Raw genomic sequence first — 15180 nt, forward strand, 5'->3', positions numbered from 1 at the left:
CTGTGACTTGGGCAATGTGGGAGCTTACTGAATACCTGTGCTAAGGACTTATCATATTTAATATATAAACTTTATGAGGACTACATGTGTGTTAACAAAACCTGAATGTTTGCATCACGTACATTTTTATGCGAACACCATTCCACACTACTGTACACTTTCAGCTTCAAGGTGATCCAGATCGGTGTTACCAAGGAGAGACTACAAAACTCAAGTCAACTTCTTTAAAACTTCTACTACTGTGGTGGGTTTTAATTTGTCTGACATGGTAAAACATAGGCAAAAGCAATGAAAAACTTTGTGACATAATTTCTCTTTTTTTATTAAATAATATTTCTACCCACAGTTCTTAGTTACAAAAGTCCACAAAAACACACACTCATTCAAAAGTCAATTTTCTTCCATTACTGTACAATATTTACATATTTATCTTCATCAAAATAAAATCTCCATGTTTGAAAGACTGAATTGCAACTGTCAGTGGCACAAAATATCTACATCCATTTAAGGTCCTCACAATAAATTAAAACCTGTCAATCAAAAGTCATAAAAATTCTTCACAACAAACATCCTTTCATACTGATGGGTCTTCCACTTACTCTGAACATAACCATACATAACCTCCCACTGTGACATCACACCTGGCAAGCACAAGTATTTAACACAATCTCCTAACTTACTGTTATTACTTGTATCAGTAAATAAGAAAAGTTCAGTCATTTCCTCCAGTATTGAGCAAACTTATGGAATTGTTCAACTAGAGCAGCCATTACTGCAGTAACCGACAAGTCCAGCAAATTCTGCATGTAGTGTACTGCCTCTTCATCTCCAAGATCAAGACGTAGTTTGTCTTGAACCTTCTTCACTGCTTTATCAGGTTCTAGAGCAATGTCTGGTACACTTGCATCCACCATCAGAGAAAACAGATTCAGCATTAAGTTTGCATGCCTGAAATAAAAGAGAAACAGATTACTAAATTGTAAGAATATTTTTTTTGTCATTGGGACATTTGAAGATATAATGTGTACTATTAGCTGTGCAAAACGTTTTGGCGTCTGGAGATTTGCTGTGTGTACTGCTGTTACACAAAACAACACTGCAGCATGTCCACTTAAAAGGAGGAAATAAGTTATTTACACAAGAACAGAACTACACAATTTAATTGTGAAAAAGTAACAAATAAGGCTGTGTGTAAACTGCAAAGATTCAATTTGTTTTTAATTTCACTATCATTTTCAATCTCCTTACATTACTGAGTGTGCTACTGTTTCTTGCCAGTGGTGAGAGTTAAGTAGTCAACAAATATTGCACAAAAGATTAATATTAACACAAAGAATAAGCAATTTGCATATCCTTTCCAAATATCAATTGTCTACAGATAGTAAAGGGCAGTTAATATTGTTTGGATATTATTAACTTAAGATGTAGGAACCGGTATAACATACATTTAAAACAAAAATGCTTGTCTTGACATTACTAATGTTTTAGATCACAATATTTTTTTTCTGTGTAATATATTTACCTTCTCAAAATAATTAATCAATACTTTGCAGTTTAAATTTTTTGTCAAAAATTGATTGTTTTCATTGTTATATTTACCTTCTCAGATGGAGGAAAGCTGTATAGCACTGTTTCCTGAATTCCTGATAATGTTCTGAATTGATACCACCCATAGCTTCAACCATTTCTTTGCTCAGCTTCATTGGTGGAGGTAGTGGCTTTGGATCACGGCCCAGAATGTACCCAAAGTCAATATGGAACAGTTTTCCACTGGTTGTTAGTAGGAGATTATCAAGATGGCGATCACCGACACCAAGCAAGTATGTGATAACACAATATCCAGCTGAAATTAAATATTTTCCATTGACATTAGTTTAAAAAATTAACACTACTGAACAATCTAATGTACTGACGACTCTGTGCAAAGAAAATGATTTAAATACCCCTGTATTAAGAATGGATGCAAATTTAGTAAATTGTTGTTTACAGATATGTGAAGCATGCAATAACATCCCCTGAGAAAGCATGATAAGCAGTAAACTATCATTATGCTCATTCATGTGTATATTAATTGGGAAATCAACAGATGCTTGTTAAGATCATGTTTCACTGTGGAGTTTTGAAGATTACATGGAGTTTGAGGCACCTAGTCACTACGAGTAAAAAAAAAGTGCTCTTATCTGCTCAAGTAGTCTGAGAAATGTGTGAGCACTGAACACAATTTTCATAATTCAAGGCATGGATGCAAATACCAGGTATGTCATGTTTACATAATTTCGAGTAACAAAAAAAAGTCCACAAAGTGGAAGAAAAATTAACTGGTATCATCTTTTCACAACCTTTATTTAGGTCTTCAGCAAAGTGTAATAGGTTATTACATGTACAAACAAAGATTTAGTATATTTACTGAATTGACTTTTCTCCCTTGCAACAAATAACTGTTTTATGAATATGATGTCAAATCAACAAATAAGCAACTACAGAAACAACTATCAGAACTTAAAATAAAATAAAATTTGTAAAATGACGCATTCTACATAATGACGATTTATCGTGCAAAATGATCCACGGAACATGAAAGTAAGTAACAAACAGTTCTGCCACAAATCAACTATAGTAAAATTTTAAGCCTGACAGTGGCACAAACTTCTGGGCAAACTTCATTATATCTTTATATTTTTCAGATTTAAATGGCAAAGACTCCATAAAGTGTTTGCTCAGGGAAATGCACGAGTTGTTGTCTTTCAAAGATGATTTGAAGACTGTTATAGCAGATTGCTGCATAGATCATGGAAATGTGTAACAGGAAACAGCATTAAACTAGCTTTCAAGTGCTAGCTTTTTTTCTAGCAGTAGTACACATATTCACACACACAACCACACAGACACCCAAACGCACTCTTCCATAGCCAGAGACATTTTTGTTTTCAACATATCAGCTTTATTCATTGACAGAGTGTGTCCAAATGGCTTGAATTCACTGCATTTGCGGGACATTGGTGACATGAGGATTCATTTCTATCCTGATTGCATAATGTGTTGAGCAGAAGGAGTTGCGAATGATAACTGAATGTCAGACACTGTATAATGGTTTGATTTTTATTACTGCTGTGAGAATGGTTATTCTGAACAATCTGAAGTGACTGTTGTATATACTGCACTGTGAAGTAACCATTCTCTCGAGTACTCTCATCTCACCAAATTAAGCCAAAACGGCAACCATGTTTTCCGATACTGAAATAATAACTCAATTTTAACAGAAAACCATTTCCCCCAAGTTGACAAAAGAAAACAAGAGGTCCTTCATTCAGTAAAAATGAAGCTGGAGAGTATGAGATTTATCAGGAATAATAAGACAAAAATAGTCACTGTATTTTATGATGTACAGTTGGCAGTCTGAATTTCCAGTACTGGATGGGTGTCAATTTTTCCACTTTCACTGTCACAAAATATGTAATAGTTTTATAACCGCATTTAGACCATTCAACTTTTTAAAATAATCTTTTCTTTTTTAGCAAGATATGCTCATTATAAAGACAAGAATTTCATTTCTACCCAGTCTTTTCCAGAATTTACTAGTATCCAACAATAATTCTGTACAAAAGCAAGCTTAACAAATACCTTAGCGTCTATTATTTACACACACACACACACACACACACACACACACACACACACACACACGAGAGAGAGAGAGAGAGAGAGAGAGAGAGAGAGAGAGAGAGAGAGAGAGAGAGCGCTTTGTCTAATGTCATCCTACCATAGTTTAAACTGACTGCAAAATAGTAATTGAAAGTCACTGTTTCTGGAAATGCAACCATCAATGGGGTGAAACTAAAGTTTCTATGGAAATATCACTGCAAGAACACAAAAGGCATGATTAACAAAAACCTTCAAGTCCAGCAACACAACTGCATTTTCTGATGCAGAAGATTCTGCTTCTAGGGCCTTAATTGGCATGTAAAGTTAAGAAGGTTTTGCAATTTGTAAATAAAACAAAAATTTGACAAAATAAACAAATTTTAAAAAATCTATGCAGATCACACAGTCTACATGAGTGACATAGTGGGCACTAATTAGTTAAAAATATATAGCCTCTCCAAATGTTCATTAGAATTTCATGTAAATATTTGCAGTAAATCGGTTTTGAAGTTTTTAATTTTTGGTAAAAATGTTTCCCCTTTATGTATTACAGATACATTTATTTATTTATTAAATGTACTGAAAATATTTATTCCATGTCCATCCAAAAGTTCATCAGAGTATTGCATATAAATCTAAATTAAATTGGTGATGCACTTTTCAAGATTTTCAGTAACAATGTTAAACAACAACTTGGCTTTATGTAGTAGTATAGATATACTAACCACAGCTTCGCACGTAGGTGTCCATGACTTCAGATGCTATACCATAAGGGCCAGTTTCTGACGGATTGTGTTTCCGAAAAAAATTCAGAATACTACCTTCTGTAGCAAGAACCTCTGCTACAGGTATTGATTCAATGAACTGTACAAAACCTGAAACAAAAAGATAATGCACTACATACAGCAAATATACATAAATCCAATGTGTTTGGTGTTCTAGATATTCTGATAACAGACATTAAGTTAGTAGCTGTGGAGTACACCCAAGACTAAAGAATTTTTTTGCACCCTTCAACCATCTTGTTGCACAGGGACATGAGAAAAATGTGTTTCACATAAAACTTAACCACTAATATGGAATGTCATCCTGACAAATAAAAACAGCAGGTCTTGCACCCCTCCGTAACAGTGCTTGTACTCCTGACTTGCTACAGCTGTTACGGCTAATTCTGTGCACATTTTCTTTCATAATTAAGCTAATGCTGTACTTTAATGACAGTGGAATAGTACGTTATGGCTTAATATCCCACTGAATTAAACTACAGAATTAGCTTAATAACGAAAGAAAATGGGCAGAGAATCAGCCATAACATCTGTAGCAAGTCAGGGGCACAATAATGACTACTATGGAGGGAGACCCGTTGCTCTTATTTGTCAGGATGACTATGGTTCTCCCACGTGGGCACTGTTGGTTTGTTGGGTTGGCAAGGACTAAGGGAGTCTCTTGGAGATGAAGGATGGCTGCAGCGAGACAGACAGCATTTATATAAACTTTATTACTCCAACAAGCAACAGTAGACACAGGTGCATACTCTCGTCCAAAGGCATGGCCAGGCATCAATCCATGACAACCATGTTCCAAGGACATGGCCAAGTGTTGATCACAGGCTAATAGCTGAAAGAAACAGTGTCATGATGATTTTTGCAGTGGCTGCCTCAGTAATGTTAAGGCCTTGCATCTATGGCATACAGCAGGAACTATGTTGGCGGCATCAAGTGACATGCCCGGCCTGGCTGGACAGGCAGTTTTTATATACATCTGGGCAGGTCGTCTTTTAGTTGGGATGACGTACATGGTCTGCAAGGCACCATCAAATGTTTCTAAATGTCCTCATACCTATGTCAGACTTGCAGTGCCCCTGGCATGGCTTCAGTGCTAAGCTCGCAGGTGTTTGCAAGGATCCAGCTTCAGCAACTATGCCCATGCCACTGCATCTTACTAATGGACTTGTCCCAGCAGCTCTCTGAAGTAAATTAACAAATGGATAGGGGGATACGCAAAGAAGTGGGATACGGAAGTTCTAAGGAATGATGAGATACGTTTGAAGTTCTCTAATGCTATAGATACAGCAATAAGGAATAGCGCAGTAGGCAGCACAGTTGAAGAGGAATGGACATCTCTAAAAAGGGCCATCAAAGATGTTGGGAAGGAAAACATAGGTACAAAGAAGGTAGCTGTGAAGAAACCATGGGTAACAGAAGAAATACTTCAGTTGATTGGTGAAATTGAGGAAGTACAAACATGTTCCGGGAAAATCAGGAATACAGAAATACAAGCCGCTGAGGAATGAAATAAATAGGAAGTGCAGGGAAGTTAAGACGAAATGGCTGCGGGAAAAATGTGAAGACATCGAAAAAGATATGACTGTCGGAAGGACAGACTCAGCATACAGGAAAGTCAAAACTACCTTTGGTGACATTAAAATCAACAGTGGTACCATTAAGAGTGCAACGGGAATTCCACTGTTAAATGCACAGGAGAGAGCAGATAGGTGGAAAGAATATATTTAAAGCCATTATTAGGGTGAAGATTTGTCTGATGTGATAGAAGAAGAAACAGGAGTCGATTTAGGAGAGATATGGGATCCAGTATTAGAATCTGAATTTAAAAGAGCTTTGGAGGACTTACGGTCAAATAAGGCAGAAGGGATAGATAACATTCCATCAGAATTTCTAAAATCGTTAGGGGAAGTGGCAACAAAACGACTATTCACGTTGGTGTGTAGAATATGAGTCTGGCGACATACCATCTGACTTTCGGAAAAGCATCATCCACACAATTCCGAAGACTGCAAGAGCTGACAAGTGCGAGAATTATCGCACAATCAGCTTAACAGCTCATGCATCGAAGCTGCTTACAAGAATAATATACAGAAGAATGGAAAAGAAAATTGAGAATGCGTTAGGTGATGATCAGTTTGGCTTTAGGAAAAGTAAAGGCACGAGAGAGGCAATTCTCACGTTACGACTAATAATGGAAGCAAGGCTGAAGAAAAATCAAGACACGTTCATAGGATTTGTCAATCTGGAAAAAACGTTTGACAATATAAAATGGTGCAAGCTGTCGAGATTCTGAAAAAAGTAGAGGTAAACTATAGGGAAAGACGGGTCATATACAATATGTACAACAACCAAGAGGGAATAATAAGAGTGGACGATCAAGTGCTCGTATTAAGAAGGGTATAAGACAAGGCTGTAGCCTTTCGCCCCTACTCTTCAATCTGTACATCGAGGAAGCAATGACGGAAATAAAGAAAGGTTCAGGAGTGGAATTAAAATACAAGGTGAAAGGATATCAATGATACGATTCGCTGATGACATTGCTATCCTGAGTGAAAGTGAAGGAGAATTAAATGATATGCTGAACGGAGTGAACAGTCTAATGAGTACACAGTATGGTTTGAGAGTAAATCGGAGAAAGACGAAGGTAATGAGAAGTAGTAGAAATGAGAACAGCGAGAAACTTAACATCAGGATTGATGGTCACAAAGTCAATGAAGTTAAGGAACTCTGCTACCTAGGCAGTAAAATAACCAATGACTGACGGAGCAAGGAGGACATCAAAAGCAGACTCGCTATGGCAAAAAAGACATTTATGGCCAAGAGAAGTCTACTAATATCAAATACCGGCCTTAATTTGAGGAAGAAATTTCTGAGGATGTACGTCTGGAGTACAGCATTGTATGGTAGTGAAACATGGACTGTGGGAAAACCGGAACAGAAGAGAATCGAAGCATTTTAGATGTGGTGCTCTAGACAAATGTTGAAAATTAGGTGGACTGATAAGGTAAGGAATGAGGAGGTTCTACGTAGAATCGGAGAGGAAAGGAATATGTGGAAAACACTGATAAGGAGAAGGGACAGGATCCTAGGACATCTGCTAAGACATGAGGGAATGACTTCCATGGTACCAGAGGGAGCTGTAGAGGGCAAAAACTGTAGAGGAAGACAGAGATTGGAATACGTCAAGCAAATAATTGAGGACGTAGGTTGCAAGTGCTACTCTGAGATGACGAGGTTAGCAAAGGGGAGGAATTTGTGGTGGGCCGCATCAAACCAGTTAGTAGACTGATGACCCAAAAAAAAAAAAAAAAAAAAAAAAAAAAAAAAAGGGGGAAGGGGGCAGATCAATTAAGGAAAGACTTACGAGGAAATCTCTACCGATAGATTGTTATCTGCCAAATAGAAGAGATATGGAGCAGCAAAAACAACTGAAATGGACAACCACTTAACTGACACACGTTGCTCAACCGCCACAGCCACCACATAAAGTTTTCTATTAATGTCTTGCAGATGTGCAACCCGAGTTCACTGACCTTCGTTTGCTATATCATGGAACTACTTCCTCCCCTAAGTCCTGTCCAATGACCCTACACCCAAATTCCATTATGCTGGTTTGGTTTAGGTCTAGTTTCCTGCACATTACCCCACATCATAAATACTCCTGTCCAGCTGTCCAATGCAAACATCAAATCCTACATCACTAAGTTTTTACCTGCTCCCAATCATCATCCTTCCCCATCGCCCCTTTACGGTATCCTTCTAATCATCAGGAATTCAGAACTCTCAGCATCACATCATCTCCCTTCCCCAGATTTAGTCACCATGAAGTCAACATCACAGCCAGAAAAAAACCCTGCCTCTATCATCTTAAAACATGCTGACCTGATCATCATACCTCCAGACAATGGCATAACTGTTCATATGAGACACGTGGTTATGTAGCACACTGCCTACACAAGCTCCTCAATTGCAAAGACCCCACAGAACTACTTCCTTTTGAGGCCCCACAAACTGGACATAGAAGTGACTAATCTCACAAAACACCAAAACGGATGAGGAAGACCAAATTGTCGCAGAGCTCATAAAAAATGGAGGACCTGACCTTTTAAGAATCATGACACGCCTCATATGAAAGGTCTGGCAGCAAGAAAGTCTCTCAGAAGATTGGAAAATGGCCATCATCTGTCCATTACTGAAAAAGAATGACCCCCTGGTAAGGGACAATTATGGGGGAATCTCTCTGCTAGATGTCAGCTATAAAGTACTATCTCTGTGCCTCCTAAATAGGATGCTAGCACCTGATGAAGCTGTAGGAGACTACCAATGTGGGTTTAGATGCAACAGATCAACAGTGGACCACCTACAGGGTGTATACGTGGACAAGGAAAAAAAATTCCAGGATTTCCCCTTTAAAAATACACTTTCTCCCAGATGAAAATACACTTTTTCCGTGGTAAGTAACAGTATACTTTTCCTCGGAACTGTAGAACTTATCAATCCTTTGAATAGTTGTGGTTTTATACACTGGCATAGAATTTCCCGGCACTTAAAAGAAAACAAAACTCAGAGGGAAAAAAAACATGTTTTGGAAAGATGTATGATATGCAGCAACATGTACATTGCATGTTTTCGTATTACACAGAAGTATAAATTCGAATTCCACCAAACACAGCATGTTAGTTTCCGAAGGATTGAAATCGAGACTGCGATGCGCTTTTGTAAGTCCTAGCTCATGTCAAGCAATCTCACCAGCCAATGACAGAGGATATTCAGAGCATAGGATAAGTGACGTAGTCAGACAATAGCAATATCACTGTTAAGTAACGCGAACATACAAATAGGAAAAGGTAATGGTTTAAATTACTATACAAGAAAAGGAAAGAAAAGGAAAGCTTACACGTATAATATTGGTCTCTAAGATTAATAAGATGCAAGGAAAGTTAAGCTTTCACACAATGTTGATCTTTTTGCGTGTGGTAAACTTTAAGATACATCACAGAAATGTTCCAGTAAAATTTTTGACGACGACATAAATGTGTGTTGTTTTGGGCTCGAAAATATTCTAAATGGTTGTCCTCAAAGATTTGATTTTTGAATGAGATTCAAACGCTCTGCGATTTAAGAAATTCATCGGACATTTGCGCGCAGAGTTCATCTTGCGTAAAAGGAAATTTTCTTCTAAAGTAAAGCTTTTCAAACAATCATTCGGAATATTTTCCCATGACCTGTTAGAAATAGATTTATTTCAGCAGTTGCCAGATAACAGGCATTGCCGCACTTGCACAGCTATGACGACGCAGGAAGCCCATATGTTCATACATGCAAAACATTAAAAGATCTTACATTATGTTATATATATAAAAAAAACCAAGAGCATGGGTTTTTGTGAAACATACTAATATGCATAATTCGGCTTAAAGTGCACATTCGTATGTCCAGATTCAGATGCGCATTTTCTTGGAGTACCAGTACTGTATTATTTCATGTTTGGTTCTTTACTATAGCATAATGCCATATGTGCTAGAAGATGAAAATGTGAACTTGAAATGCAACGAACAGTTGAAACTAGCCAATAGTGTGGAATAATCACTATGTTTCAAATACATTGACTGTCTCAGCAGAAAAGATTAATAAAAGTAAAATTTCTGTAACAAACCGACAACAATAACTTCAATGTTCTACCAGGCAATTAACACTTGACTGTCACAAAGGTGGCAACAAAATAAAATCCGAAACTAACAACATATTTCAGCCTTCCATAATTACGTGAATGTCTTTAATTCACTTGATAGTTCCTGGCCACAGAAATCCGTTTAGTTCTGATTTGATGTGAGAGCAATAAACGAAGAGGGAACAGTAAAATCACTTAACGTAAACATGGGTCACATGGGTACTACCACCTCCCCACTATAATGCAGACTGTTCTGTCCATCACATCCGGGTCTATGATATTTCCAAACCGGGGCAATATTAGATAGTGGCTCTACCCCTCCCTCTAGCGTTTGAGGTAGGACGCCAAAAATTTAAAAAATTGACTTTTCAAAAATACCTTCATTTTGCAGTGCACATCTTTCTGAAGAGTCTGATACATAAAACATATATGTTCGAGGGAACGTAAGACATGTTATTTGGTCTTAAGTGTGCCAAAGTGCAGTACCACACCTCTTCACACAGCATTATTCCATCACAAGTATCTGTATTTCGCTGTGTGGAATTCAAACGAGTAATATTTTATAATGGGTGCCATCAAACTATATTCAGGACAGTGGAGATTAAAATGTCCTCTGGTGCCTCTCCTGCTCGCAGTCGGCCGGTTTGACATCCTGCCCCTCTTAAAAAAGAATCTCTCAATTAATACTGGATGGGATTATTTGTAACTGGTAGAACAAGAACTCCTCAGAAAATTTGCAGTCTCTACTGCCTATTAGCTAGTAACTTGCTGTTTTGTGACATAAAATAAAATATAGGATACATAAAACTAGTAAAGACAAGAGACAAGAGACAAGCAAGGCAGTACACATTTCTTCCATCCTTAAGTCCTAGTTTTTTTTTTTTTTTCCTATATAATCTTGCCACGACTTTGTGGTGTACTTTCTTTTCTGGGAGACTTAACTCATCGAAGTTTGTCAATGTTTTGCTACATGAAAAAATGAAATGTCGTTGTCTAATACTAGAAAAGCTGTTAATACAAATTGTAACCAAGACTGGTGTGGTTCCTTGATCTGGTTACATGTAATTTGTCACTTTCTGCTAGATAAAACGAAAAAGGCCTGCTTAATATTGCAGTAATTGTTACACACACCAAATAAATGACACTGTTTTGACACAAATGGTCATTTTTATAACACGACTGACTATAATTCACGAAGTACCAATATCAAATGCCTATTAGGTCTACTAAAAGTAAAAAAGTTTAATGTTAGGAATAGTTCCACATTTCATTCATATTCTCTAGCTTCTGAAGCACAAGATCGAAAAGTAGGCATACGAAATTTTTATATAAATTTTGAATCTTCACATTCTTCCGTAATTTGTGTAAGTCCGTTTCTTCTCCTTCCTCATTCTAAAAAACATCTTGTCATCACTAATTCTGTAACTATTCCCGCCAGTGTCAAAACATTCTCTGGTTAACTTCACTAACCCTGCCACAATCACTGCTTTAGTTATCCCGCATTTATTCTCCAGTTAGGCGTTATTAGGTGTTCGTTACAATGCATTTTCCACACTACTCCTAGAATAGAACTTTAGCGGCTGCTAGCCGGGGACCGTATAACTGGCCCTAAGTAGTGTAGTGGTCTGGCTAAAAACTTTCTGTCAAAACTTCACTTTCTTGGATACACGGAGAAGACAATATGTAATCTTTGTTGCCTGTTAGTCATTTATTTCCATTCTGGTAGTCTGAATCTATGGAATTGTTGTTGTTGTTGTTGTTGGGATGTTTAAGGGGGACTAAACAGCTAAGGTCATCAGTCCCCCATTCCAAAAACAGGTGAAACAAAATTTACGGAAGAAGTAAAACCCCAAGGGGGGAGGAGACGCCCCTCCCCCCAGTCACTGAAAGAACACCAATGTGGCAGCGAACACTAGAGACAAGAAGAGTACAGACGAACACTGGACAGAAAGAAACGGAAGAAAAGAAGAGGGCCGGAGACTGGTTGACTGACCATGGGAACAAAAATTGGGAAAGAGTCAACCATCCGAAGACACACATTAAAATCTGCAACCAATGAGACACTCGAGGACAAGATACACAGAAAGGGAAAGGGACAGGTCTCCCCTAAATGGAACCATAAAAAGGACTACCACGGATAAAATTTAAAACGTCGTCAGCCATGGAGGCATTGTCTCATAAAACCAAAGGCAACGTGCCCGGGAGATTAAAAGTCTGCCGGAGGATACGCAGGCGGGGACACTCCAACAAAATGTGGGCGACTGTCAACCGGGACCCACACTGACACAGGGGGGAATCCTCCTGACGCAAAAGATGTCCGTGCGTCAGGTAGGTATGGCCGATGCGGAGCTGACACAGGATGACAGAGTCCCTGCGAGAAGCCTGCAGGGAGGACCGCAACACATCGGTCGTCTCCTTAACAGCCCGCAGTTTATTCGGTGAAGTCAGGCTACGCCACTCGTCACGCCACATCTGAAGCACCTAACTGCGCAGCGCCAGCTGCAAATCACGAGCCGGGAGGCCGATCGCCAAAGTGGGGGCATCGACCGCCCCTTTGGCCAGCCTGTCGACACGTTCATTCCCCGGGATGCCAACGTGACCTGGCGTCCAAACAAAGACCACCGAACGACCAGAGCGGGTAATGGCAAAAACAGACTCCTGAATAAAGGATACCAGAGGAGAAGAGGTATAGTAGCGGTCGATAGCCTGGAGGCTGCTCAGGGAGTCACTGCAGTTGACGATGGACGTACCTGAGCAGTAACGCATATGTTCAAGAGCGCGCAATATGGCCACCAGCTCTGCAGTAAAAATACTGCAGCCAGCCGGCAAGGAGCGCTGTTCAACATGGGCAGCGTGAGCAAAAGCGTAAGCTGGATGACCATCCACCAGGGAACCATGAGTGTAGACAGGCTCACAGCCTGAAAATGAGGCGACAAGCGCAAGCAAAAGGTTACGGAGGGCCACATGCGAAACCGAGTCCTTGGGTTCCCGTGCCAAGTCCAGGCGGACGGACGGACAGGTCATACACCAGGGAGGCGTGGGTGCACAGGTCCGGAAGGGCGGCAGACGAGGGAACGACCCCAGTTCCGACAGCAGGGACTGGACGCGGACAGCAATGGAAAGCCCAGACCTAGGTCGCCGGTCAGGCAGAGGGAGGACCCTGGCAGGGAAAAGCAGGCGATGATTGGGATGGCCCGGTGAGCAATGCACGTGGACAGCATAGTCGGCGAGCAGTCGGTGGCGGCGAATCCGCAGCGGAGGAACCCCGGTCTCCACCAGCAGACTATCCATGGGGCTCTTACGGAAAGCTCCAGTTGCAAGCCAAACCCCACAGTGGTGTATGGGGTCCAACAACATCAACACTGAGGGTGATGCAGACCCATAGGCCAGGCACCCATAATCAAGCCTGGACTGCACAAGGGCTCTGTACAATCGCAACAGCATGCTGCGATCGGCACCCCAAGACGCATGGCTCAGGCAGCGGAGGGCGTTGAGGTGCCGCCAGCACATTTGCTTCAGCTGAGTAATATGAGGAACCCATGTGAGCCGGGCATCAAAGACGAGTCCTAAGAAGCGGCTAGTGTCCACCACTTCAAGTAGGTGACCATCGAGGTAAAGTGCCAGATGAGGGTGGACTGTCCGACGCCTGCAGAAGTGCGTAACTCGAGTCTTGGCCTCAGAGAACTGAAATCCATGAGTCAGAGCCCATGATGCCGCCTTGTGAATGGCTGCTCGCAGCCTGCGTTCGGCGACTCCTGTAGTCGTTGAGCTGAATGAGATGCAGAAGTCGTCGGCATACAAAGAAGGAGACACCGACGACCCCACGGCTGCAGCCAGACCATTAATGGCCACTAGAAATAAGGAAACGCTCAACACCGAGCCCTGCGGGACCCAATTTTCCTGTATATAAGATGAACTAGAGGTGGCACCGACTTGCACCCAGAAAGAGCGGCACAATAAAAAGTTTTGAAGAAAAGCTGGGAGCTGACCACGAAGACCCCACTCGCACAACGTAGCAAGGATGTGATGCCTCCATGTTGTGTCAGATGCCTTCCGCAGATAAAAAATACAGCAATGAGATGCTGACGGCGGGAAAAGGCCGTACGGATAGCAGATTCCAGCCGCACCAAATTGTCCACAGCAGACCGGCCCTGACGGAAGCCACCCTGGGATGGAGCGAGGAGACCGCGCGACTCAAGGACCTAACACAAACGCCGCCCCACCATACGTTCGAGCAATTTGCACAAAACATTGGTGAGGGTAATGGGACGATAGCTGTCCACCGCCAGAGGGTCCGCACTGAGCTTCAAGATGGGGACGATAACACCCTCTCGCCCTCGCTCCAAATGCGGTTAAAGATGGTGAGGATGCAGTCCGGTCCTGGCGCTGTATCAGGACAATCGGCGAGGGCAGCGAGGAATTCCCTCTCGCTGAAAGGAGCATTGTATTTTTCAGAAAGACGTGTGTGGAACGATAACGGCGTCCGCTTGGCATGCTCCTTTAGAGAGCGAAAGGCAGGAGGGTAAATTGCAGTCGCAGAGCTCGTAGCAAAGTGCGTGGCAAGGTGGTCAGCAATGGTGGCAGCGTCCGTGCAGACAGCGCCATCCACGGAGATTCCAGGGACACCCATAGGGGTCTGGTATCCATAAATCCGCCGGATGCGGGACCACACGAGCGACGGGGAGACACGGGAGCCCAAGGATGAAACGTACCTCTCCCAACACTCCTGCTTACGCCGTGCAATAAGATGACGGGACAAGGCACGGAGCTTCTTAAAGGCGATGTGGGTCTCCAGAGACGGGTGCCGCTTATGACGCTGGAGAGCCCGCCTATGGTCGCGAATAGCCTCAGCAATCTCCGGCGACCACCAGGGGACAGCCTTCCTCCGAGGGAGTCCAGAAGAGCGGGGGATGGCAGTCTCGGCTGCAGAAATAATTGACGAGGTCAACACACGGACCACCTCGTCAATCTCACCCTGTGGGGGAGAAGCAATGGTGGCAGCGGAAGTAAAAGCCGGCCAGTCAGCCCTGTTGAGAGCCCAGCGGGGCAGGCGCCCAGAAGAATGACACTGGGGCAGTGACA

The 15180-nt window shown here is 41.4% G+C and overlaps 1 protein-coding gene across 2 annotated transcripts in view; it reads right to left on the reverse strand.

Moving 5' to 3' along the window:
- Positions 1–294: 294 nt before the first annotated feature.
- Positions 295–15180, reverse strand: part of LOC126282110 (phosphatidylinositol 3-kinase catalytic subunit type 3) — a 102089-nt gene continuing 87203 nt past the window's right edge. For both annotated transcript variants that reach the window (XM_049981570.1, XM_049981571.1), the window contains exons 15-17: positions 4368–4517; positions 1600–1843; positions 295–948 (exon numbers count right to left, since the gene is read on the reverse strand). In XM_049981570.1, the coding sequence (XP_049837527.1) occupies positions 717–948; positions 1600–1843; positions 4368–4517 (626 nt within the window). In that variant the 3' untranslated portion in view covers positions 295–716. The remainder of the gene's footprint in view (positions 949–1599; positions 1844–4367; positions 4518–15180) is intronic.

This window comes from Schistocerca gregaria, chromosome 7 (genome assembly GCF_023897955.1).
Source record: "Schistocerca gregaria isolate iqSchGreg1 chromosome 7, iqSchGreg1.2, whole genome shotgun sequence".
Taxonomy (NCBI): domain Eukaryota; kingdom Metazoa; phylum Arthropoda; class Insecta; order Orthoptera; family Acrididae; genus Schistocerca; species Schistocerca gregaria.